At 52.1% G+C, this 26,103-nt stretch overlaps 7 protein-coding genes across 7 annotated transcripts; 4 read left to right on the forward strand and 3 right to left on the reverse strand.

Moving 5' to 3' along the window:
- Positions 1-494: 494 nt before the first annotated feature.
- On the forward strand, positions 495-1,795 carry N7482_000856 (glycoside hydrolase family 5 protein; the record flags this gene model as incomplete). The annotated part of the gene is made up of 5 exons (XM_056682981.1): positions 495-591; positions 647-705; positions 780-932; positions 989-1,053; positions 1,111-1,795. The coding sequence occupies 5 exons, from the start codon at positions 495-497 to the stop codon at positions 1,793-1,795; spliced, it is 1,059 nt and encodes a 352-aa protein (XP_056546587.1).
- A 1,424-nt stretch (positions 1,796-3,219) lies between these two features.
- On the forward strand, positions 3,220-4,299 carry N7482_000857 (SUR7/PalI family protein; the record flags this gene model as incomplete). Its single annotated transcript, XM_056682982.1, has 2 exons — positions 3,220-3,357; positions 3,424-4,299. 2 exons carry the CDS (start codon positions 3,220-3,222, stop codon positions 4,297-4,299), a joined length of 1,014 nt encoding a protein of 337 aa, XP_056546588.1.
- Positions 4,300-5,303: 1,004 nt separating this feature from the next.
- On the reverse strand, positions 5,304-9,278 carry N7482_000858 (uncharacterized protein; the record flags this gene model as incomplete). Its single annotated transcript, XM_056682983.1, has 2 exons — positions 5,304-9,050; positions 9,117-9,278. 2 exons carry the CDS (start codon positions 9,276-9,278, stop codon positions 5,304-5,306), a joined length of 3,909 nt encoding a protein of 1,302 aa, XP_056546589.1.
- A 400-nt stretch (positions 9,279-9,678) lies between these two features.
- Positions 9,679-17,265, forward strand: N7482_000859 (1-phosphatidylinositol-3-phosphate 5-kinase FAB1; the record flags this gene model as incomplete). Its single annotated transcript, XM_056682984.1, has 2 exons — positions 9,679-17,096; positions 17,151-17,265. 2 exons carry the CDS (start codon positions 9,679-9,681, stop codon positions 17,263-17,265), a joined length of 7,533 nt encoding a protein of 2,510 aa, XP_056546590.1.
- A 1,345-nt stretch (positions 17,266-18,610) lies between these two features.
- Positions 18,611-20,583, reverse strand: N7482_000860 (pyruvate kinase CDC19; the record flags this gene model as incomplete). The annotated part of the gene is made up of 6 exons (XM_056682985.1): positions 18,611-18,859; positions 18,919-19,834; positions 19,927-20,129; positions 20,191-20,237; positions 20,298-20,342; positions 20,460-20,583. 6 exons carry the CDS (start codon positions 20,581-20,583, stop codon positions 18,611-18,613), a joined length of 1,584 nt encoding a protein of 527 aa, XP_056546591.1.
- Positions 20,584-21,434: 851 nt separating this feature from the next.
- Positions 21,435-21,977, forward strand: N7482_000861 (DUF1748 domain-containing protein; the record flags this gene model as incomplete). The annotated part of the gene is made up of 4 exons (XM_056682986.1): positions 21,435-21,437; positions 21,515-21,554; positions 21,621-21,663; positions 21,842-21,977. 4 exons carry the CDS (start codon positions 21,435-21,437, stop codon positions 21,975-21,977), a joined length of 222 nt encoding a protein of 73 aa, XP_056546592.1.
- A 1,340-nt stretch (positions 21,978-23,317) lies between these two features.
- Positions 23,318-24,662, reverse strand: N7482_000862 (F-box protein; the record flags this gene model as incomplete). Its single annotated transcript, XM_056682987.1, has 2 exons — positions 23,318-23,439; positions 23,510-24,662. 2 exons carry the CDS (start codon positions 24,660-24,662, stop codon positions 23,318-23,320), a joined length of 1,275 nt encoding a protein of 424 aa, XP_056546593.1.
- Positions 24,663-26,103: the final 1,441 nt, after the last annotated feature.

A 26,103-nucleotide genomic window follows, 5' to 3' on the forward strand; every position in this document is an offset into this window, starting at 1 on the left:
GGAAGCGGATGTATTATTGTCGTTTACGTATACACGGCTGAGCCAGCTCCGTTTCATATCTGGACCCAGTCAAGAACGGCCATATCTCCCCATTATAAGTTGGGAGGGCATTGACCCCTTCTCTTTGGTGGGGAATCCTGGTCCTGGGGTAACCCCACAATTAGCCCTGGTTATGACAGACCCCTAGGTGTTATTAAATAATGTTGCCCTTGAACAGACTAATTGAAGGTTCGACGGGAAGAGGGGCCGTTGAGCTTTCCATGCTCCGTGTCCGTGTCTTTTTGCGACTCGTGGCTAGAATCGAGTCCCGTCGCTTGGCTATACTTCTCTACGTGGTTAGAGGCGCCTGGCTCGTGCGGGATTTCAGCAGAGGGTATTCAATAGTTATATGGAAAGGTCATGCTGCACCGACCAGGAGGAACACTGTCACTTGTCTCATACCCTGATTCAATTTGCCTCATCGCTACTCCTTAGCTTTCGCTCTAACGTCAAAGATGAGATTAAATCACATTATATTCCTGGCAGCCGCGGCCGGCTCCGCGGTGGCGGTTCCTTTCAAGGATCACGCAAAGAGAGCCTCTGCCTTTCAATGTATGGAAATGTATTTTGGAGTGCCTCGTGGACAATAGACACTCACATGTTTTAGGGTTTGGGTCAAATGAATCGGGAGCCGAGTTTGGTTCGGGCAACATCCCTGGTGTCTGGGTGAGTAGAGAGGAATGAGCCAATGCATAGTATGTCGTATGCTAGAGTATGCCAGCTCATGATAATCTTTGAAGGGAACCGATTATATCTTCCCAGATACCAGTACCATTCAGACCCTGATAGGCAAGGGGATGAATATCTTCCGGGTTCAGTTCCTGATGGAACGGCTTGCGCCGAATGGCATGACTGCATCATTCGACAGTGCTTATCTGAAAAACCTGACGACGGTGAGATTCCTCTAAAGTCAGCTTGCTGACGGTACAGAGAATGCTGATCGGAGTAGGTGGTGAATTATATCACCAACGCTGGCGCGCACGCTGTCATCGACCCGCACAACTACGGGAGATTGTAGGTGCTCTCCATCCCAATTGTCGGATCGATCAGGCGATATTAACAAGTTCGCAGCAAGGGTGCTATTATCTCCAGCACCTCGGACTTCCAGGCGTTCTGGGAGAATGTTGCTGGTCAGTTCAAATCGAACAGCCTGGTCATTTTCGACACTAGTGAGTGTACCCAAAACAATGCTCGCAAAGGGAGCCGTTCTGACGTCTTCCCTCCAGACAATGAGTACCATGATATGGATCAAACCCTGGTCCTCGATCTTAACCAAGCCGCAATCAATGGTATCCGCGCGGCAGGCGCGACATCGCAGTACATCTTCGTCGAGGGCAACTCGTGGACCGGTGCTTGGACCTGGACCACCGTGAACGACGACATGAAGAACCTGACCGACCCGCAAGACAAAATCGTGTACGAGATGCATCAGTACCTTGACTCTGATGGGTCTGGCACCAGCGAGACGTGCGTGTCGACGACGATCGGTAAGGAGCGGGTCACCGCCGCAACGCAGTGGCTCATCGACAACGGCAAGGTTGGTATCTTAGGCGAGTTTGCCGGCGGTGTGAACAATCAGTGCAAGTCCGCTATCACCGGTATGCTGGACTATCTCGCCGATAACTCCGATGTCTGGAAGGGGGCGATGTGGTGGGCCGCGGGCCCTTGGTGGGGAACATATATCTTCAGTATTGAGCCTCCAAGTGGTGTTGCTTATACCGGCATGTTATCGACTCTGCAGCCGTATTTCCAGTGAATGTGGTTCTAATTTCCCGCGAATATGTGTATGTGTGAGCGAAGGCGGGGAGTATGGGTGGCGAATGGAAAGATCGAACGGGGAATGTGTACTTGACTGTGGAGTACTCTGTATAATGCTAGCATCCGAATATAAAAATGTTCGGCATTAAAAAAGGGTTATTGTTAGCTATAGCCACCTTTAGAAACATGAAATTAAACAATTTCGTGCTTTCCATCGGCCGCGGCGATATCCTGCATCGGGTACGAGTTGACAAGATCCGTTGGTGTGTATGACAGCATGACGAGGGATTGACGGTGACGCGCGTGGGCCCCGATACAGCAACTCTTGGCGACGCGCTTGGGCTGGAGATTCCGTCATCACCTGTGGCTGATGCGTACCTCTTCCAACTTTGACCTACATACTTAGACCTACAGTAGGCACCGGCATCCCTCTCAGGCATTCGGATGCAGGCCACCCCTGACCTGAACAGGTTGGTCGGTTATCTAAGCCTCAGAGAAAAGTTTATCTTAAAATTAATTATAGAACCCAGGGACACCGGGAGTGGATAACGCGTTGCTCCGTGGAGACCGCCTAGTACGAGATGCGATCAAAGTTAAGGAAGCGTGTAAGGGGGTGGAGTGTGGAGGCGGCGACCGTACGAGACAGCATCGGTGCCAAGCGTAAAATGAAGAAGCCTGGGCCAGATTGCCTAGATCAAATGCGGGATAACGCAGGGCTGAGAGGCGTGCTCGCTAGGGTTTTTAGTGTTGTGAGGGAGAAAGAGAAGGGTGGCGAAAAATTCAGACGGTCCACAGGGCTGGAGGGTGACGAGGCAGCGTGGGCAGCTCGATTGGGACGGGAGGAATGGAGATCCTGCGCTCGACCGTGGAACTTGGTTTTTGGGTAAGGATTGGAGAGTTTGGTCGGCCAGGGGCAGGGGGTTTTCGACGGAGGATTTCTAGATGATAGACGTGTTTTCTGTCAATATGATTGCTGTTTGTGTTTAGGGGATAGTCGTCTGCTACGGCCGTCATCTGTGATGGATAGATTAACACTCTACTTCGTAATGACGAGGAGATTAGAAGGGCAATCTCGATTACCTCTTTGGGCTTAGCGCTGACACGAATAGAAACAAACGTGGCGTGGCCCAAGGCGGGTCCAGTACTCTTATCTGATTGGCTGACAGCGGCCCCGAGGGGGCGTGTCCCTTCCCTGCGCCTCTCTCTTAACTGCCCAGGGAGGCTGGAGTCGTTGCTAGTGCGTCTGGGTGTGCGAGGCTGTACGCTCCGGTCGTCGTCGTTCCAGTGCCGATCATGCCAGGATAAAATCCACCGGCCTCCCCAGTTTCTGACTTCTCCATCCCCATTCCAATCCTCCTTCCATCAACCCCCCTCTCGCCTATTCAATTGACAACTGACGACCACCCATCACATCAATCCATCATGGGGAAAGCCGGCCGCGTCGCGTGTATCTTCACGCCTTATGTGCTCACTATCGCCTCCCTGATCTGTATTATTATGGTCGGTCTGGGTTGTACGAAGGCCAGCTCCGGCACCTTAAACAACCTTTACTTCGTCCGGGTAAGTCTCTCGGTCATCTCTCACACCAGCCTTGCGAACAAGTCACTGACAAGGTTCTTTCGATAGGTTGATCTCCAGAACATCAGCAGCGAAGGATCCAAAACGACAACCGAGATCGAAAACATTCTCAGCGAGCACGGTATCACTAGTGTCACCTCGAGCGAGGTCTCCGATGTCCTCTCGAAACTCCAAGAGGACTCCACACTGGCAGACTTCTACCAAATCGGTCTCTGGGGTTACTGCGATGGCGCAATCAACAACAACACGGCCAACGTCACCGAGTGCTCGAAACCAAAGAGCGAGTTCTACTTCGACCCATTCTATGTCTGGGGTCTGGAGGACTCGGATGTGAAGGACGAGCTGCCCTCTGACTACACCAAGGCCATGAAGGTGTACAAGGCCGTCTCCAAGTGGATGTTTATCGCCTACCTGGTCGCCTTCATCGTTACCATCGTCGAGATTCTAGTTGGTTTCTTCGCCATCTGCAGCCGCTGGGGCAGCTGTGTCACCACTTTCTTCGCCGTCCTTGCCTTCCTCTTCACCACCGCCGCCTCCATCACCTCGACCGTCCTCTTCTCAGTGTTCAAGTCCAGCCTGAGTTCCACTCTCGACGCCTACGGCATCACTCTGACTCTGGGGAAGAACATTTACGCTGCTACCTGGTTGGCCGTAGTCTTCTCCCTCGCTGCTGTGATCTTCTGGACCTTTAGCATCTGCTGCTGCTCCGGTCGCTCGCCGTACGGCAACCGCAATAACAACAATGCCCGCGGTATCACTGCCGAGAAGGCTCCCTACACCTACGAGCCTCTTGGTGCGGGCCAGCACCCCCACGGCCACCAGCACAACACCTCGTACCCACCTCCCGCTGCTCACGGCGGTGAGTACCCCATGACCAACACCAACCAGCGGTCGAACGCCTACGAACCCTTCCGCCACGTCTAAGCTAAGCGCGAAGCAATATGCTTCAAGAACCTCTTACCATGTCTCTTGTATACACCTCCTGAAGCGTTCTTAGACTGGGGATACTGTGGCGTTTGACTGGTGGCTTTTTGATGGTTATATGGGCTTGGTCTTTTGCATGCTTTTTTTATGACCACTTTCCTTTTCCCCTGATGACTTTCATACTTGCGAGCGATATCTCTGATGCAAGTGCATTTTTTTTTTGTATATGGTTACTGATAAAAATTGTATGCCAATACCCACGATTGAATTAATTTGCAAAAACTTATAGCCTCAATCTTGATATGCGCTTCAATAAGTAAAAGAAACGAGACGTTATCCCGCTCCGTCTACTCCGTATAATCTACAATAAGTAGTAAATACAACAAGTCCCACCTTTGGACAATAAAGTTTCCATAAGGCTCAATAGTTGAGGCTCTCTACTGGACATCCGTCAGGACCCTCCGTTCCACAGTGGATCTCACTAGTTTAACTCCGACCCCCACATTCACATTGATATCTAGTCTGATGGAAGGACACGCTCCGTAGCCCAGAGGGGACAGATACTGGCTGGGTGTGGAAGCATGACGCGAAGCACGAGCTGAGGAAAACAGCCGAAGATACGAGGTTAATGGCTGGGGCTGGATATCAGCTGCCGACCTCAACGTTTGTTTTAAAATGTAGCCTAGGTTCGCGACACGGCGCGGTATGGTGCAATTGAAGCCTTGAAAAACCAATATCTTTCTAGTTTTCATAAGCCCCGGTTCCTGTATGGTAGATGGGGTATTGTGTTTTCCATAGCATATAATATGTACATGAATCGGAATAGAAAATAGCCAAGAGTCGCCAGGATATAGCCTCGCAAGTACTAAGTTCACTACTTCGTAAAAGCCATGCAGTGCTAGCTGCTCCCAGATAGCGTCGCCAACGTCGTATGGGTTGGGCGGCAATATAGCTCAGTTCCCGACGAGGAAGTTTGGGCGAGCCTCCATGCCCCAAGGTTATTGTCACCGGTGAATCGGCCGACGAATCACGCCCTTTTCATTTAAAAGGACTTTTGCTCCCCCGCGCCGGTGTCGCTCGCTCAACACATTCTGGTCAGCTTCGGCCCAGGCCTTGAGCGGGGTTCCTGGGTGGTCGGACCAGGCTGGCCCAGTATTGGTCCACATGTGCCGCAGCGACATGAACCAGTTTTCTTCTTCGCTCTCAAGTTCGGCCTCAGGTTCAGTTTCGGGAATCTCGTCCGTGGCTGAGACGAAAGTTTCATCCCCGAGCTCAACACTTGCGGTTTCGTGGCGAGTATCGTCCGCGTCGATCTCTTCATGGTCGGTTTCCTCAACCTCGACCAAGCTAACATCATCCAGCTCCCCTTGGGTGTTGGGCTTTTGGGTTTCTATGGCTTGAATATAGGCGGCCGCATCTGACCAGAAGTTGAGGAGAGCGGGGTTTTCGTCGAGCGAATTCGTCGGAATTGCTTGGGTATACACCGCCTCGTCCGGGTTCATTTCGGAGCCTTCAAGTTTGACGATGGCTGATGATGTGTCAGAATCCGTTTGAGTAGGATTCAAGTGGCCATCGAAGGCATAAAGAGCGCTTGTGGTGGATCCTCCAGACAAGTGTGCATGGAAGTGTGAAAACCTATCCGCAGAACTCGTTGCAAGTGTGTCCATGGCTTCCCCCTGGATGAATTGTGAGGGAGCATACGCCTGGCTGCTAGCGAGGAGAGACTCTATATCATGTGGAACAAACTGGGATGCAGCCACTTCGATGCCGTAGCCTGATAGACTACGTCTCTTGTTCACTGGTCGGGAGAAGTTTGAAGTGAAGTAGAGCTCATATTTCAAAGTCTCGGTGGGATCCCGGGATGTGTGCTCTTCTAGGTAGGAAGGATATCGCTGAAGGTTCATGATGATGAAGTCATCCCACATGTTGGACTGTTGTAGCAGACCTTGCGCACGAACGTCTTGCAGTTTGGAGCAAAGCTCAGTGAAGTGACCATAGTCGCCGGCGTAGCTAGGATAGTCAGTGCAGAATTGCTTGTATACTTGCTGCGCCTCGGCTGATTTTTCCGGGTCACCAATAAAGCCCAGGCGACGAGCAACTAGCTCAGCACTCTGCGTGGCAGGCATAGCTTGACTAGTGTGTTGCGTGTCTCGTGTCATGTCTTGTAGGCTTTTAGACAGGGTCTGATCTTGGCCGGCATCTGAAGGATTGTAACACCCCATTGGAGACACTTGCGATGAACCTTTAGGGTCATTGGAGTAGCCCTGCGTCATGAGCTGGAGGGTGGGCTCATGAAGCAGAGAGGAGGCCAAATCGGCAGAACTCGCACACAGCTGGCTTAATGGCTTGACATTAAAGGTTGAGCCCGGGGAGGAATAATCTTGGTGGCAGTGGGCAGGTTCCGAAGAATCGAGCACAACTCCATGTTGCGAATGGGAAGAAGTGTCTTGAGAGTGAGAGTTCATGGTGCTGGGTTGTGTCTGAGGCACGGCAATCTCGACCGGAGACGCAACAGCCTCCGTACGAAGTGAAGATGATTCTGTTGTCTCATGAGTCGACTGACTTCTCTCGGAACTCCCAGGATAAAGGCATGTATCCGGTACTCGTGACTGCGAAGAAGGTTTGTTGCCCTGGGAGGAGAACTGTGGATACGGAGCGCCAGGCTCCTTTTGTTCATTATCAGGGTTTCCATGGTATAGTCGATTGTGTATCGTCAGAGGAGTCACGGCGACCTGGACGTGATATCTAATGATCCCGGAATGCGAGGAAGCCGAGCCTACGGGCTCTTGCTCGGCCTGACTGCATTGTGTGGGTGGCAGGCTTTCGCCAAGCGCAAAAGGAATCGAATTCTCCATCACCGACTCATCGTCACTTTCTGATTCCGATCCATTTTCAAGCTGTTCGACGACAGATTCTGGGGTGTCCGAGGCTGTGAGTGACTCCTCAGCAGAAAGCATAGGACCTCGGTCAAAGTTCTGGCTGACAGGCTTGACAGGCGAGTCTTGCATTTCCACATCACCGGAATGGCCCAGATCCTTCAGACTGCTTTGGATTGAAGTCGTCACATTGTCTGATTTCCAGTTTTCTGGTTCATTTGTCGGAATGGGTTCAAAGACAGCGCCCCCAGACACATTCCGAGGATATCCTTTCTTGTTTCTATGAGGCTGCAATATTTCATCGGAGTCACTTGGCCGTCTCGGGTTATCATTTTCCGCTTTCCGACCAGGGATATAGTCGTCAGCGCTGGGACCGGCATCTGTCCGCAGTGACATGGGCTGCCTTATAGGGCTGCTTTCCGGAGGCAAGTTCCGTGGACTCCCGTGGGCAGAGCTTCCCGACCATGAGTATACTTCTTCTTCCTCGGGTTCACATTCGGAGATTGAGGTGGTTTCTTGGGTTGAGATTGGGGTAGCAGACCGACTGAATGTTTTCTTGTGTACATCTTCCTTAGCCGATTGGTGCCTCCGCTGAGCGATGCTGTTCCACTGCGTGAGAAGCCAAGGCGGCACATGTCCATGAGGTTCGGGGCTGCCTGGCGCTGGAGGGATCCAGCATAGATTTCCATCTAAGAGATCAAGTTGGTCTTTGGGAATATTGACATCGCTCGCTGGTATTTTGGAAAGCCCTTGCCATGGGTTCATTCTAGGCAGCGGGGGATCGATTACGGGGATATCATCGGCATTGACCTGCTGGTCATTCTTCAAGTGATGTATTTCAAAGGGAGGCTCATAGGCTGCGACAGGCCCTGGTGATCTCTCTTGTATGGACTCGATGCGCTGTCTTTTTTTGGATGGCAAATCTCCTGTTGCCTCTTGGGGCGGCTGGAGAACGTGACTCTCGGCACAATTGGGCTGTGATTGAAGATCCACACTATCACGATGTCGTTTTCGCGAAGGCGAGCGATTGGCCACTTTGGACGCAAACTGCGCATCGTCAGGCTCATTGGAATCTAGCGGGCAAAGGGCTGTAGTTCCATTCTGCGGCTGAGACGAGATGGAGTCTTCTCGAAAAGTGCGATTTTCCAGCGGAGGGGAGTGCTGAGCGCCATTCGCAATTGGTTCTCCACCAGCGAGCACCCGGAGAGGGCTTCTGCTCGTCACAGACCCGTTTATTTGCGTTTGCGTGTGTACTGAACATCCCACGGATGTTATTGAGCTTGGTTGCGGATTGGGACCAAGATGCTGAAGGAGTTCGGCGGTCCCACGTGTGAGAGAGCGGTCCATGTTCGCGTTATAATGGATCATGTCGTGATCGTGAACGGGCACCTGAACGGGAATTTGAGAGAAAATTTGCTGTGTTTCTCTTTCCTTCAGAGTGCTGCTTGGGGAAAGACTTGATTGGGGCATATGCTGATCTACAGGCCCAGTGGACTTCGACGGTGGGCTGCGTGATCCATTTGGCTTGATAGCTGGGCGGCTGCTCTTGGCTGCCTGTTTGGCCCTGTCCAGCAAGACCTTCACGACTTGATTTTTCCTTAACTTTTTCGCAGGCGTAAATTTCACAAGTCCTTCTTGCCACTTGATGCAGAAGCGATTTACCTTGAGGTGCACATCGGGGGTAGACGTCGAGTACGTGAAGATCAACGCAAAGTCCATAAGCTGTATTAGGTGCTTTCGGGGGCTAGTTTCATTTGAATGTGGGTTTGGTGCCTGCAGTTGGGTTGGATCGGACAATTCGCGAGGAAACATCGCGAGAATCTGATTATCGGCATCCATCAACAGTGCGCTGTCGCGCGGGGATTCTACGCTCCACTAATGAAGGTCGACCAACTTGTCAGCCCATCCTAGATCTCGTAGTCCATTGAAAAGAGTGCAAACCTCCAGAACCACAGCCTCGGAATTGAGCCCGGGCTTGCTAAAACTCAATGTAGCTCCGTCATCCTCCACATTGATGCCATTCCGCGAAGTCTGGCCAAGGTAAAAGCCGAGGCACTGCTCGACAAAAGTGGCGAGCCATGCAGAGGGGACAGCGACATTCATCGTGTAAGTCCAGATTATTCAATGACAATATCAAGTGCCATCAAAGTCATGTCCGGCTGGAGGACCATGTCCAGAAAGTTGGCGTCGTGAATTTTCGCATCTCCACGATCGGCAGGAGCGAGCAGCTGCCGATAGCAGATAAGACGCGTTGCGGGACGCGATCGGCTGACTCATCGGCGCACCACGTCATTGGGCGTGAATTGCGGAGAGCAAGGGCCTTTGCTCTTGCGTTGCTCTCTTTCTTGACAACATCCGAGACATCCCACCGGGCTGGGTGATTTGATCCCAGTCCGAGCTTCTTCCACAGTTAAGCCCCGAATGCCCAGCGACCAGAAGTACCCTGAGTCCCGTTCATGGATCGTTCATGAGCTTTGGGCCTGACCGCAGCAACTACTCATCGATGGAACAAACGTCTCATGGAATGGCAAGCCCCTCTTCATCGTCCGGATTCCTTCCGCTTGGCCGGCGTGGATCGAGGGGCTCTCTAGCCACGACCCATACTGAGAGAGAAAACATTGATGCAGCTCTCGACCAGATCCACAGCGCGGCGTACCAGTCCGATTCCCTGACGCTTTTCAACGAGTTCACCAGTCCCCCCGCACCGGCATCCGCTTCGGACGAGAAAGGTTCATCGGAGGAGCTGCAGCGGGGGCTAAGTGGACTATACAGTCGCTTCAGGACATCAGTTGGGGGTATGAGAGACATCGTGAGCGGCGGGGCAAAAATTGCGGACAGAAGTGCTGCGGAGAGCCCTGCGGTCAAAAGTCCGACCTTAGAGCGGTCCACGATCAAGACTATCCCAGACCTAGCGACCAGCTCGGTAGATTGCCCGCCATCACACCCTGACCCCTCGCAAGGTTCCGGACTGCATTCTCCAACTGTGTCAACCTTTCATCCTGATCAGGATGCTGCACCACAGCCAACCGCTGGCAAGAGCTCCAGAATTTCATCAAAAAGCGCTAGCATATCCTCCAAGGCATCCGTCTCCCCCGCTCCGGGGGCGAAAGCCAATATTACCTCACTGACAAAGTCTGCTGGCAGCTCTATCGCAGCAGACCCAGCGATCACCCAACTACATGTGAACGTCGCTGGTCCACGCCGCCGTTCGCGAAGCAGCTCAGTTAACGTGCCTTCGCAAGGAATCCAAAATGCGGAATCTTCAAGTATCGGTAGTAGGGATGGTCCTATGGAGATGTCCGTCAGCCAATCTTCTTCGATGTTAAGCCAGGGTACCTCCCATTCACCAGTGTTGTCCACGAAAAGACAGGAAACCCTCCATGAAGAACAGGGTATAATTGAAGCTAGCGAATCTCTTGCTTCTACCGGCCATGTTTCGGATGGCCAGCCGCGAAAGCCGTCGAATGCGGACCAATCCCGGCCCCATGATAACATTTTTCAGCAAGCTGCGCCACGAACTTCAAAGCACTCCGAACTCACCCAGGACTCGAAATCTCTGAATCAGGAAAGCAGATCCAACTCGCGGATGTCTTCTAGTGTACGTGATGAGTCTACGGTGCCACCTTCAGTGTCAAATAGCCTCTCGAAGATTACGCCGCAGGACGGGGGTTCTTACGTTGTGGACTCGGCTTCCGACAGCATTGTTCCATCAGCTTCTCGCGATGAAGAAGCAATCGGCGACGTATCAAAGGCTATCATCCCGACAATTCCGACAATGCCAAACGAGAAACCGCATGCGCCGCCTGCAAGGAACCGATTGCCAGGATACGTGATGTCCCGAGCCTCTACTGCCGAAACAACCACTACTGTGGCTTCTTTACCGCCATTGAATACAGCAGTTGCACCAATAACGAGGCAAGCGTCGAATGGAAACCAGCCGCCGATCGCAGGCGATGGTGTTCTATCTCAGCTGCGGAGTAAACTGCTCAGCAGAGATTTCTGGATGCGCGATGAAAATGCCAAAGACTGCTTTCACTGTGGAGAGCCCTTCACTACATTCCGCAGGAAACATCACTGTCGTACCTGTGGTCAGATCTTTGATTCGAAGTGCACCCTTCTGATTCCTGGCACGCGGTTTGGGCAACCTGGCACGATTCGCGTTTGCAAACCCTGCGAAGCAATGATCAACGCACGGGATGACGATTCTTCTGAGTGTTCGGACAGTGAGCAGAGTCCCATCATCATGAATCCACGAGGTTCTGAACCCAGTTATGGCGGTGGGAACGTTCGCCCTTCTGTCGACGACGACGATTCGTCTTCTATCGTCTCTCAATCTATCGATCATGTACTTAGGACCCCGACGATGGCTATCCCGGCCACACGACGCGCAGGAGAAGGCCACAATCGTCGTTCGGCAGTCCTTGAAATCAATTCCGACCGCCCTTTGACCAGACCTACCTCCTCGCGGTCATTGCGGTCATCACTAGGAGTTAGACCGCACTCCATCAGTCATAAGCGACATCATTCACGGCAACAGTACATCCGAAGCTTTAAACCCTCCCACGAGGATCGCGCGCCTTTCCAACGTCGCCACCATGACGATTTGAACGCTGAGAGTAGACTTCCGGCGTTCCATAAAGACAACATTATTGACCCTGATCTGGCACAGTACCTGTCGGATGATGCTTCCAGTGGTGATGAGCAACCCAGCTTATTGTCTGCGGTTTCCGAAGGTAACCTCTCCAAGAGCGGCGGCGACAACGAGAGAGCAGCGGGATTTGGTGGCTTTCTTGCTGTTATGAAAAAAGGCCGCTCTGCATTTGGCGATCGAGGCGCACCCAGTGTCAGTCAATTCGGTCGAGACGCAGATGAGGCAAGCATCACCAGTTCGCGGGCAGTCAACTTGCCGCGTTCCTCGCGACGTCGGAATTTGAGCGTTGCTAGCAGCATTCATGCGCGTAATTCGCCAAGGACGTCAAAGGACAATATGTTCTCTCATGATCTATCCTTACCAGGGGCTCCTCTTACTGTTGGCCTGAAACCACCCGGATTTAAGATGACCAGAAGTTCATCAATGAGAGGGGCCGAGGCACCGCCGGCGGAGCTCAACAGGGCCAGCCTGGAACATGTACAAAGGCTTTTGTGGCAGCTACTGGTAGAAGGATCTGTGCCAAACAGCGGCAGCTGGGAACGCGCCCTGATGCCAATTATCTTGAAAGCGGCGGATGAAGTGGACCCGGATGTTCAGCGCGGGGACGATATGGATATTCGTCATTACATCAAGCTGAAAAAAATACCCGGTGGCAGGCCTGGCGATACTTCCTACGTCTCTGGACTTGTTTTCACCAAGAACCTTGCCCTCAAGAGTATGCCAAGAAGCATTCCGCATCCAAATATCTTGATCATAACATTTCCGCTCGAATATGCGCGCCAACAGCAGCACTTCATGAGTCTCGAGCCTCTCATCCGACAAGAGCGCGAGTTTCTCGAGAACCTTGTCAGTCGAATTGCAGCTTTACATCCAAATTTGCTGCTTGTCGAGACAAATGTCTCCGGTCTAGCACTCGCTCTTCTCGAACAAGCGGGCATTGCTACTGCGTATAATGTGAAACCGTCTGTTCTCGAAGCGGTTTCAAGATGTACTCAAACCAGAATCGTGACCTCTATGGACAAACTCTTGACAACCACCCTTCATAGTGATTGCAGCAGCTTCGATGTCAAGACCTACGTACATTCTGGTCGGAAGAAGACATACATGTACATCTCCGGATGTCCCAAAGAGCTTGGATGCACAATCGTTCTAAGGGGCGGCGACGAAGAGATACTTGGGAAGGTAAAGCAGATCACCGAATTTATGGTCTATGTCGTGTACAATCTGCGTCTTGAAACGAATCTGATGAGAGATGAGTTTGCCAAACTGCCGACAACCTCATACAGCCATGCTCACAGGCCCATCTGTGCCTCGGAAAGGAAGGTAAACCCCCAATTGGCTGCCGATGAGGGCAAGGATGGTGCCACCGAGTCGGAGGTTCCGAATGAGAAACCAGCAGAGGGATTTGAGATCAAAGCGCCCATGTCTACAGAAAATATTGAAGTCCCTGATGATGTTCCGATGCCAACATATCACGACGACATGGTTCATGATCATCAGACTAAGATCTTGTCTGCCTCACCGTTTGTCAAGTTTGAACCACCGTATCTCCTCATGCGGACCAGAGAGATGGAACGTCGACTGGCCTACCTCAAACGTCTCCGTGACCAAGACGGGTACTCTGAACAAAGTGCAGAAGAGCAGGCTAAGCCTCAGAAGTTCATTCTCATTACCCCTGAGATGGTTCATGACTCTCCCCCTGATGCTCCACCAAAAGTTAAAGAGGTCCTGCGCGCAGCGCATGACGCTGAATACGACCGTGTCCTTTACCATTATCAAACTCAGAAACGACAGTGGGAAGCCTATGTCTCAGGAAATTCCAACATGTTCGATCCGTATGCTCACCAGAACATCGTGGTCCTCTACAGCCTTGTGTGCACCACGACTTCAGTACCGTGCTCTGGGCCTGACATTTTTGCTCTGGAGTTCTATAACGAACATGGGGACGATACGATATTCGAGCCTGACTGCACGATTGGGCAGTATGTTGACGACCTTTGCCACACAGCGAATGCCGTCTGCACCGTCAATGGCTGTGAAAAGCGCATGTTTGAGCATCATCGACAATATGTCCACGGCGATGCCCAGATTAGTGTTTTGGTCCAGCCTTACCCTTCCAAGCTTCGAGGGATGCAAGATACGGTTTTGATGTGGAGCACTTGCAAAATCTGCGGCAATGAAACCCAGGTCACTCTGATGTCTGCAAACACTTGGAAATACTCTTTTGGCAAATACTTGGAGGTCTCCTTCTGGGGCAGGAACCTCCATGCCCGTGCGGGTGTATGTCCTCATGACCTCCAGCGAGATCATCTCCGCTACTTTGGCTTCAAAGATGTTGCCATTCGCATCCAGTATGATCCAATACACCTCCTAGAGATTGTTGTTCCACGACCCCGTGTTACCTGGAAGGTGGATAATGATTTGAAGTTGAGAAACCAAGTTTACTCCGACACTGGAGATCGTCTCAACAAGTTCATGAGATCTGTTAATGTGCGACTGAAGGGCATCAACGTGGAAAGTGTTCTACCTGAACTCCTGGATGGATGCAGGAAGGAGATTGAAATGTTGATCAAGAAAGCCCATGAGGACCATGCTTCTCTAAATAAGCGTCTGCAGGACAAGTACACCAGTTCCCGTTACTGGGAAGTCATCCCCCTGAATGAGGTTCTTCGCGCTGTTCAAGAGAAGGTGGTTGAATGGGACACTATTTTTGCAGACTTCGAGAAGAACTTCTTTCCATCAGAGAAAGATATCAAGAGACTGGCGACCTTGCAACTCAAGAAAATCTTCCTGGACAAAGATGCAACATCCTTGACTTCTGATGATGCGCTTCACACCCCCACTGGCATGGAAGGTGAGACCATTGAAACGAATGAGAAGCCAAGAATGATGCGACGCATGACACTTTCACCTGAGAAGGCTCAAAACGTGCTGGTCTCAGTTGTTGAGGAGCATACCGGCAAAAAGCACCGAGATTCACCGACCGAAGCTACCGAGCTCCCCTCTTTGCTTACTCCAACTCATGATTTGGCACCTGATGCTGTCAATGGCAAAAGAGATACCCCGCAAGATGCAGCTGTTGCGCAAGAGGAGGTCCGACACCTTGATTTGGCTGTTCTATCGAGCCAACCCGAACAAAAGCCGCTTGACCCAGCCTCTCCTCTCAGTCGAGCATTATCCAGCTCAGATGCTTCGGCGGTACTTGCTGAGGCTGAGCCTCATCGAGATCTCAAGGATTCCACAGATTCATCCTTTGTGTCTTCCCCGGCAACCAAGAGCAGAGCCAAGGAAGACAATACCGTCACCGATCTTCCAAGTACTCCGCCCAATCGACCATCGGCAATCCCAAGGCTTGCTGAGGGTGCTTTTCGACGGTCTGGGAAAGCGCGTTCTCCTCCATTGATCCGTGCACAATCTCAACCTGCTCATCTCGTCAGAGAGAAATCGTTTGGCCTCAAACTCAGTCACACAAATTCCATTGATTCCGGAAGCTCACGAAGCGACTCGACCAAGACATCGGAAAAGAAGTTTACTGAACGCCTTGGGTTGAGTGTCCTTAAGAATGGGCGATTTGCCCCGGGGCATTCCCTTATTCCTCGCTCCACTCCAAAACGAGGCAGTTCTCGCGTATCAAATCTCGCCAGGCACTTCGAGCAACTAAGCCGTGAGTTCGAAAAGGAAAGACAACGTGAGAGACGCCAGCGAGCAGCTAAAGGCACTTATTCACGTGCATTCCCCCTCGCATCTTCGAAGCCAATTGTTGAGGTCTACCGGAATGTGAAAGAGGCCGTTGAAGAACGGGAACCACATGTTGACGGGGAAGATTCTCTGCCGGCAGCCCCACAAATCATCCCGGATGACATGGGCCGAAAGAGTGACGATTCCATGGATCAGAGGGGACCTGAGGAAGCTGTTGCAACATTTTCAGGCCAGGAGACGCCCTCGGGATCGTTCGAGGCCAGGGGCATTGTCCCCTCTGATTCTCAGCTCATGTCTGAGGGTGAGGCAGATGAAGGACGCAGTGACGAAGAACGTAACTCTGGTGAAGACCTCCATCATGTGGACTCCCAAGAAGACGCCAAAATGCTGCCTTACGATGACTCGATTGATTTCAAGGATCTTCCTAAGCATGAAAGAACAACCCTATTGAAGATGTTGACAAACTTTTGGTCTGAGCGATCCGCTAGCGGATGGACGGCCCTTGATTATCCTCTCAGTGGGGGAGATCACGTCTTTGCCGACTGCGATATCATCGTGCGCGAGGACGAGCCAAGTTCTCTGATTGCATTTGCTCTGGACTCTTCTGACTACAAGGATAAGCTGGCTAGCATTCAAGAACGGTACGATGAGATAGAGGGTCATCACTCAGAGTTTGAAGATGAGTCCGAGGTCGCCAACGAAGCTCGGTTAGAGCATGCTCTCTTGCGGCAGACAGGAACTCATCTCAAGTATCAGTTCCAGGAAGGCCAAGCCAAAATGCTGTGTAAAGTTTTCTACGCCGAACAATTCGAGGCGCTTCGCAAAAAGTGCGGTGTTGCTGATCGCATCGTGGAGTCGCTGTCCCGTTGCTTGAAGTGGGACTCCAAGGGCGGCAAAACAAAGTCAATCTTCCTCAAGACCCTGGACGACCGGTTTGTCCTCAAGTCACTGGCACCTGTCGAGACCCAGGCCTTCTTGAAGTTCGCTCCAGCGTACTTCCAGATAATGTCCGAGGCGCTGTTTCACGACTTACCCTCGGCAATTGCCAAGATGTTTGGATTTTACCAAATCATCATCAAGAACCCGGTAACGGGAATAGAGCAAAATTGGTTCCTGTTGCTGATGGAGAATCTGTTCTATGATCGTGCTCCTAATCGTCTCTTCGATCTAAAGGGCTCGATGCGCAACCGCAAGGTAGAAAGCACCGGTGAGCAGGATGAAGTTCTGCTGGACGAGAACATGGTCGACTTTATCTACGAGACACCCCTATTTGCACGAGAGCATTCAAAGAAGCTTCTAGGCCAGAGCGTGTGGAATGATACCCTATTCCTCGGCCGCCAGAATGTCATGGACTACTCGTTGATGATAGCGATTGACGAGAAACGCAGCGAGTTGGTGGTCGGAATCATTGACTGTATCCGAACATACACTTGGGACAAGAAGCTTGAGTCTTGGATCAAGGACCGAGGCTTTGCTGGTGGTGGTCGCAATCGTCCAACGGTGACGAGTCCGAGAGAGTACAAGAGTCGCTTCCGAGAGGCGATGGCACGATATGTCCTACAGGCCCCAAGGTATGCCTTACAAACTCCCACAGCCAGTTCACACATGATATCTGACGAAATTAGTTGCTGGCATCAATTTCAACCAAGCGCGATGTACCGGTACCCGCAGGGTGAGCAACAAGTCACCAATGTCACAGACTTGGACGCCATCGATGGGGCTGATGCCGGTGCTTTCTAATGATTCATAATTCGGATTTGTGATGCACAAACTACCACCATTTCCATAACGATTAATGACTCGACGACATTTTTCAATTCCAAGGAACTGTTCTTTTGAAATTATTCACAGGCATTGCATATACGGTCTGCATTTTTGCTTGGTGGGTCTGTTGATGTTATGGAGGGACAGAGTATGAGCGGAAGACGTGGGCAGGCGCATTCCGGAAATTTTTTCTTATGTTTTCATTTTAGACATCGTGGCAAGCGGCTGCACCTATCGCATGACTTGTCCTTGTTCCAACTGTTACCTTTAAGATAAATTTCTCAACATATGAGCGAAACGTGCAAGTCAAACTAACATCCATCTAGCCCAGTAGAACTAGAAACCAAGATTACTTTCCTTGAATGAGCCACATACTATTTTTATGTTTCCTCCCAAGGTCCAAGCTAGTATATGTCCAAGCACTTCACTAGTATATTCGGCTCTACGCATGTGACGCCTCCCTCGGATCGACAAATGTAATGCCTTATTCCTGAGGCATAAATACGTCCCCGAGTCATCGGCGAAAATCGGGAGCAAATGGGGCCGCACTCGGGAATAGTGTTTGACCATCGAAGCAGAATGAACTTTTAAATTCTTTTTAATATTTTCACAAATTTCCGCAATCAAGCGGCTTGCTGTCTGTCGCATCGCGCTGTCTAGCTCGTCGATGAAGAGGGCTCACACAGCGACTATCGACAGGGCATACTAACCCGCCTAGCATGTTCGGGTGCCTGCAGAACACATGCCTCGGCGGCGGAGGCAGCGCGTTTTCGTGATCCCCCGCAGCGAGAGGCCTTTCCGGTTGGCCGACGGCCCTCCATTTCTTCTTTTCTCACCTCATTTCCCCTCGTCTGTGACTGGGATTTGGCTATTTTGCGATGCGCTTCGCCCCTGGCGACGCTATACCTGAGCAGAAGTCGTACAGGAATGCGCGCACAACTCTCAGTTCCTGCGAAGAGCACGAGGGACAGAACCAACCAGCGTACTAACCAGATGCCAAAGGCAGCGTTTCCAGATCTATTGATTCCTTTGGAGTAAGGTCTAGGCTAACTACACAGCAAACTTGACCTAAAGGCATTATATTCGTCTCATATACATGACAAGGCATTAACCTCTTTCCAAGAGCCAGCATGGTCCAGACCACGCAGAAACGAGCTTAGGCTTGAAACAATGGAAAGACACATTTTGCAAAATGACGAAACAAGGAAAAAAAGTATGTATCCAACCCCTCGCACCAGCGATAATCCAAAAACAAAAAAGAAAGCAACTAATTGGAGCTATAGATTCATTGAGCTCACCATCATCTGGTGTCGTCGCAGATCTACTCCATGGCCAGGCCAAGGTTCTCCTCCGCGGGGACCACACGGACGGTGTTGGTGTGGCCCATGCCACCACGCCAGCCCTGAACGCAGACGATGGGGTCGCCCTTGTTGATGATGCCGAGCTTGAGACCGTGGTTGATACCCCACTTGAGGCGGCGGTCGACATCCTCCTGCCAGATCTTGACGTTGAAGTCGGGCTTCTTCTCGGGGAAGTAGAAGGGCCACACACCGCGGTACAGGTGCGAGTACTGGAAAAAGCTTTTGTTAGCTTGGAATAGGACCGGGATACTGGAGCTGCAAAACTTACCCGAGAAGCGGTCGCGTTACGAGTGACCATCAGAATGGGGCAGACGGGACGGTACTTGGACAGAAGACGGGCAGTCTTGCCGCTGGTGGTCAGGACAACAATGGCACCGGCGTTCAGCTCCAGACTGGCGCTGACAGCAGCCATGGCGATGGACTCGGAAGTCTCGGTCGGGCGAGGAGCCAGGTTGCGCAGCTCATCGAAGATCTGGAAGTGGGGGATGGTGACCTCGGCCAGCAGGCAGGTCTCGTGCATCATCTTGACGGCCTCGCAAGGGTAGTTACCCTTGGCGGTCTCACCCGACAGCATGACACAGTCGGCACCGTCCAGGACAGCGTTGGCGACATCGGACACCTCAGCGCGAGTGGGACGAGGGTTGTATGTCATGGACTCCAGCATCTGGGTGGCACAGATCACGGGCTTGCCCTTGATGTTACACTTGGCGATCATCATCTTCTGGGCGATAAACACCTTGGGGGCCGGGATCTCGATACCAAGATCACCACGAGCGACCATCACACCGTCGGTCGCCTCCAGAATCTCGTCAAAGTTGTTGACACCCTGCTGGTTCTCGACCTTGGCAATGATCTGAATCTCCTTACCCTCCTCGCCAAGCACCTCGCGGATGCTCTGGATGTCGCTGCCGCGGCGGATGAATGAGGCGAAGATCATGTCGACCTTGTTCTTGACACCGAACTTCAAGTCGCTGATATCCTTCTCCGACAGAGCGGGGAGGTCTACGTCGGTACCGGGCAGGTTGACACCCTTGCGGGACGAGATGTTACCGTTGTTCAAGCACTTGACGCGCAGGGTCTTGTCATCCACCACCTCGATCACCTCAAAGGACAGGATACCGTCATCAACATAGATGAGCTTGCCAGCGGAAATCACCTTGGTGATGTTCTTGTAGTCAAGATACCTGCCCGCACTTTGTCAGCATCTGCAACACCAATCCCGCCATACGGTCGGCTGGGCAACCAATCCATCTTTTTTCGCCAGACGGGTGCTTACATGTTCTTGTCGTCACTGGCGGTGGCATAGGCCTCGTCCGTGGTGATGTTAAGCTCGGCACCCATGGCGATAGGGAAATCCTTGTCACCGACGGTGTTACCGGTACGGATCTCAGGGCCCTTGGTGTCGAGGGCAATGGCCAGAGGACGGCCAGTCTGGATGCGAGCAGCCTCACGGGCGTTGTCGATCACAGATTGGTGGTACTAATTGATGCCAGAGTCAATGGAACGCCTTCACCGCATGTCAGCACCGCCAGGTACTTACCTCGTATGAGCCGTGAGAGAAGTTCATGCGAACGACGTTGAGACCCACTAAAGTCTGGTCAGTCTATCTTTTCGGCGGCAGTTCTATCGAGTTATTGTTTTTCGTACCTGTCCGGAGAGCGTTGATCTTCTCCACGGAGTTGGTCTTGGGACCTACAGAATGAATCACGTCAGCGACATTTTTTTTCCCGGTCATTCAATGACCATGACCCTTCCCCAAGAAACGAGCTTCGAATCAAGGGTCTAGGCGTGGTCGTGGACACAACATACCAATGGTACCGATGATGGAGGTGCGGCGGAAGTTCTTCGCGGGCACCATGTCGGTGTTGAGCTTGGAGTGCCACTCCAGCTTCATCCGGTTGGACAGGTGGTCGAGAGAGGTGGTGGCCGCCATTTTGATCTGCTGCACTAAACTAATAGAGGATGTGATAGCAGGGGGAGGAATCAATTGCAGAGGGTGGGATGGAGAAAAAGCGAGGAGGAGGGGTGAAAACGGACGGAGGGTGAAGGTGAGGGGCGGGAGGGAAAATGTTGGTTGCCGATGCTATCTCCGCCAAACGCTCCCGCTGCTTTTTCTCAGGCACCAACCAGGACGCTCCTCTGTTGCACTCTTGCCCCAGACTACTCGCCGGTGTACAGTGCTCCTATAGCTTGGCATGTGCATTGCTACTCCGTAAATAGCTGAACCGGTCTAATGAAATTTCTTCTGATCTGGACTTCTCTCCTCCTGTAATTTCTCTCCCTTGCCTTAGTATTTACCCATTATCTACCCCTCATCCAACTTGACACCTTGCGGCCAATCTTCAGCGGCCGCATCCGCTCTGAAAGACCAAAAAAATATACAAAAGCTCCCCTCTTAGTAGAAAGGCCCGTGCTGGTTTGCGTGCCGTAGATTCAAGTCCTTTTATCGAGTAAACGTGACAAATAGCGACACCCAATTTGATGGCCCCCCGAGCCCAGAAGCGAAAAGGGATTTCGGTGGGAGCAGCCTTATCGATAAGATTGACCCGGCCGCTTTGGGAAAGGTGCTCCCCAGCCACTAAAGTCTGAATCGAGTAGCTATTTACCTAAGCACATCAGCCACCCTCCAGCTGCTCAGCTGCTCAGCTGCTCAGCTGCCCAAGGTCATGTGAAAGTGACCCACGTGATGCCTTTCCCCGACCGCTGCCGCTCATCATCTCCAACTGCTGTGGCCTTGTTGAGACTTGCGATTCTATGCTCTTCACGCTGATCACTCTCTCCACCATGGTATGCAGACCTCTATTGCCTTGAATTTGAGAGTTGGAGAAGTGTTGCGAGCTCGACTAACCCCATTCGCTGAGCAGTTCGGCCGTCTCACCCACTACGCATTCGATGCCGTACTCTGTAAGCTGCTATCTGCTATCCTGGAGGCAACCCGCAGTTAGGTCTAACCGATATTTCTCTCCACAGTTTCCGCCTTCCTGGCAGGTGTCAAGCGATCCACGGGCCTCACGTAAATAATACCCACCCCTCCGAACCCTCCGCATCCCCCTCCCATGTCTTGCTATGTTTACTTCCTACCCGACGAGAAGCATGGAAGGCGCTACGAGAGGACAGTCTTGCTAACTTGGTTAACCCTCGCGCACCCCCACGGATGGGGTCGCGTGCGTGCGGGTTGCTTCCAGCCCCAGTCTCAAAACCGAACAGATCTCTGACAACAAGGAAGTGAAGCGCTGGGTCGACAACTACCTCGGTGTCGGCGAGTGGGTCATGGATCAATCGGTGGCTGTGATGGGCTCTTCGAGCTGGTTTGAGCGCCGGCGGTGATCTGTTGTCCCCTCAAGAGACGGCAAGAGGCGATTTACGATCCTTTCGATGTTTCCCGAGCGGACATTCAACTGAGGTGGTGATGTGACCATGCAAACGCACACTATCTCAGGACTGATGTATGACGAAGTACTTTTCTCTGCGCTGAATTCTCCGCTTCCCAACCTCATCTTCAGAGTTACGGCGTCTTTGGCTCCTTTCGTTTCATGCGATACCTTTTGACACCCTGCGTCTGTACCTATTCAATAGCACAATACACAAAACTTTATGCTCTCGTGCTCAAGGGAGGCTACATTTTGACTATTCAGTCAACCCACACAACTGGATTGAAATGCCCACGGTCAGACAGGCGGGTTGAAGAAGAGGATGAAGGATTACGACCAAGCGCCATGCGATGCGAGTATCGAGGATGGCGTTGAAGGCATTTGCTAGTTGCCGGCGAGCTCGGTTCTTTCTTGATGTCAGCGAGCTTGGTGTTGGTTACCGGGCCGGTCAGGCTGGTGATTTGCCAGGTAGATTGCTGTGGGGCAAGGTCGCATAGAAGGACTTCTCGAAGAAGTAATATCCCAAAAACCGCCCAGAATTATTTTCAGGCTATCAAGTGTCTATCTTGCAGGTGCACAGTTTCCACAGGGAAGGCAAAATGCTATGCAGCTGCACCGCCAGCCCTACCAAAACGCGCATCCTCACAATCAGCAGCCACCAAACAGCCCCAATCCACTCGCAAAAAGGCCCAGGCGAACAACATCGAATCCACTCCCATCTGAACACAAAGAATACAATCTAAATATTTCACTACTTCTCCCACCGGGAGTCGAAACCGGACCCCCGACCTCGCCGGCGTCCATCTTCCGCGCAAACAGCCGCCCACGAATAGCCTCACAAGGACCCTTGATGAAGCCCTACAACCTCAGAGCCTGATGGCTCGAAATTATATTCCAACCCATCCAAAAAAACACCCAAACCGCCAGATGGCAGCTCCAAGTACCTTTTCATCTGGCCCCACGGGAGGGTTGTAACCTCACGTATGTCAAGCAGGCTCCGCCGAAGTTCGGCCCCAAGACACCAGTAGCTTCGCCGGGAGATCCTTCGGATCGATCCGTTCCGCTAGGCCACAGTGGGCGGGCAGGTTAACATGAGGGGGTTATAAGGGGGTTATAAGGGAGGGGTTGAGGGTCTTTAGGAAGGAGCGTGGGTGCAGAGTGGCGATTTCCCTACTGGTCGATAACATGACTCGCAAGGTTCGGACTGGGTCAAAAGGTATGTGGAAATCATTGGGGTATGTACAGAAAGACAACAGGAAAAAGCAAGCATAAATAAGTGCACATGGGTAACACAGGCTATGTCTGTAAGAGCTCGTCAATATTCACGCGACGGAAGTAGGAGATGTGCCCCATCTCCTCCCAGTAATGTGCTATGTAATCCGTGGAGACAAGGATGAGTTGGGACGCGATGTATGTATCTGTGACAAGATGAGGGAGTCAGGAAACCCAGTCGGGGTTGCGAAGAGCTGGGGAAACGGAGTTGCCTACCGTCGCGGAATCCGAGGCCTGCTACATGCCCCATGCACTGCACTATACGAGCCCCTTCAAACGGCTCTTCATCTGCCACGCGCACGAGTCCCTTGGGCCCAATATCCTCGGCGATAAATGTGATTTCGCCGCGAGGAACATTCGGGTCTCCGGTCAGCTTGACTGCCCTTAGGCTACCTTTCTGGGTGGTTTCTTCACGATTCCCATCGATATCCTCATTGTCAGCAGATGCAGGCGTTGCGGTTGCAGAACCCGCCTCAGAGTCCAAGTCGACTTGGTATATAAGAAGAAACTCGCATCCATGAGCAGAGTAATCGCCAACCCAGATGCCTTGGTAGGGCTTCTCCTTCGTGGGAATATACCATTCTGGGTCGATGGTCGTATAATTGGACATTGCTTCGTTATCAGTTGGCGTCATGCGAAGTCGAAAATTGGCCCACCGCTTAATGCGGAACCCTGACGAGGACGCATCAGATGCACACTTCGGCAGCAACATATTTTTGGACGATGTGTTCCTAAATATTCGATTCGTACTCGGAATGATCTGGGGTGGCCAGAGCCTGGCGTCGGTGATGACTTCGTTATCCGGGAGCTCTCGGGGGCAGAGCACCAGGGAGCTGAAAACATGCTGGGATTCAGCCGCCATGGGCATCCGGCGATCAGGATTCCACGTCTGACAATCAGCGATGGGATTAGATGGCTCCTGGTCCTTGAGGAGAAGGACCGGGTCATCCAGCCACAGGCTGATCTTGGGATCAAACGTCTGAATCATGACGTCCGGATTGGCCTCCCAGATATGGAACTTTGGTGTGCGTCGGTCTGCGATGACTCGGTATGCCTCTATCACGCCTCGCCGATTGTCATATCGAGCTAGGATTAAACACCCGTGTGCTTCGGTGTCCGCAAACCAGATCTTATTTTGAGGGATAAACCAGTAGGGGAGATGGGCAAGGTATAGTCGATGGAAAGATTCGAAAGGCCCCGGATCATGGATGGGGAAAGGAAGATGTGAGTTGATCAGGCTGGCCCAGAGGCGGTCGTTGGAGGCATGCTCAGCGAATGTGCGGCATGTTCTAGACACACGGGCGAGATCTCGCGCGGAGAGGTGGGATAGGATCTGATGGATTATTTCGGCGGGGAGTTGATCAATCATCGAGGTCTGCTCAGTGCTGTATGTCCATGGCCTCTCATGAAGGATGTCCTCAATGAACTGCTGGTGGGCATGGAGGCTGCGGTCGCACGGATCCTGTACAGCGAGTCAGTTTGGGAGATTGGACCAAAAATCCCCACAGCCAGAGCCCAGCCAGCCCCGGTTCCAAGCACGAGAGAGACAAACCTCGATAGAAGAAGCCACGCTGGCCATCACGCCTATATTGCGTCCAGGGTGTCGAAGGGGAGATGCGAAGGTCGGGGACCACTACTTGATCTCCTTCAGTCACGCAATGACATCACTGCAAGGCGCTGTGGTAGGAACACATGGCTAGTTGGTAACTGTAGGGAGAAGGGAATTAGACGGAGCAGAAGTCTCGGTTTTGAAAATTCGCTCCAGCTGGCCAGGTACTAATGCCGGGCGCAATGCATGGAGTTGGAGGGGAGAAGTGAGCTCTTGGAGTGGTGGGGCTTTGTTGATAAGATAGCACTGGAGTCAACTCCGCACGATCCACGAATCGATTTCACGGAGGACCGTGTCGTCTACCAGGGATTCAAAGATGGGTAGACTGGTCGCATACACCGTTGGCAGTGTAGATGGGGGGCAGAAAGGCATTGGTCCAGGGTTTGGAGGTCAAGTGACCCGCAAAAAGCAAGGATTGCCCTCAGGTGAGTTCGAGCGGGATCGGCGCCTGGTGCAGGGGGAACGCGACTCCAGCCAAGTTGGGGATAGCCGTCCAAGTAGTATTCCGGTGGCTTCCAGAGGCATTCTTACTTGTTGACGAATACACACTGCCCACTGGGTAAGAAATCGCTGCCTATCGTATATATCAAACGGTACAAGTACGTTGACAAGCGCGATGCGCGGCCCCAAACAAGGCCGGCCGATTCGTGTTGCGTCGATCTGATCTCACTGCGCCGCCACAGCTGGTTGGGCTGAAGCCTCACTCCGCACTTCACACGAATGCAGGTCAGTCCAACACCCCCTATTTAGGCGCAGCTCAGAACAGGGCCATATCTGGACTCGAGACCGTTAGTATCGCAGCCCGTAGCTTTTGATTCGTAGATCTCGGTTCGACGTAATCTCTTGAGTGTTTAGACTCTACCGTCAGATCTATAACGCGAATCACTCCGCTCGGAGTCTTTTCCAGCGACCTTGCCCTCACGAGCCTAGTTCTCCATCCGCGATAATAAAGTCAGCGAGAGCACGATCATAGCGAGTCATGTGGCAGTGATGAGTCTCTTCCAGCGAATCCTTATCCAGTCCCCAATGAAGTGGCATGACTAACTTTCAACATCATCCTACAAGAATAAGTCCTCGGTTTCGCCCTCTTTCATATCATGGGAAATCATCTGATGATGAAGATGAGATAGTAATTATCAGACCACAACCTCATAGCACGGATGGAAAAGAGAAGAAATAAGAAGAAATTTCACGGATGACG

This window comes from Penicillium canariense (assembly GCF_028826845.1).
Source record: "Penicillium canariense strain IBT 26290 chromosome Unknown utg000001l_segment0_segment0, whole genome shotgun sequence".
Taxonomy (NCBI): Eukaryota; Fungi; Ascomycota; class Eurotiomycetes; order Eurotiales; family Aspergillaceae; genus Penicillium; species Penicillium canariense.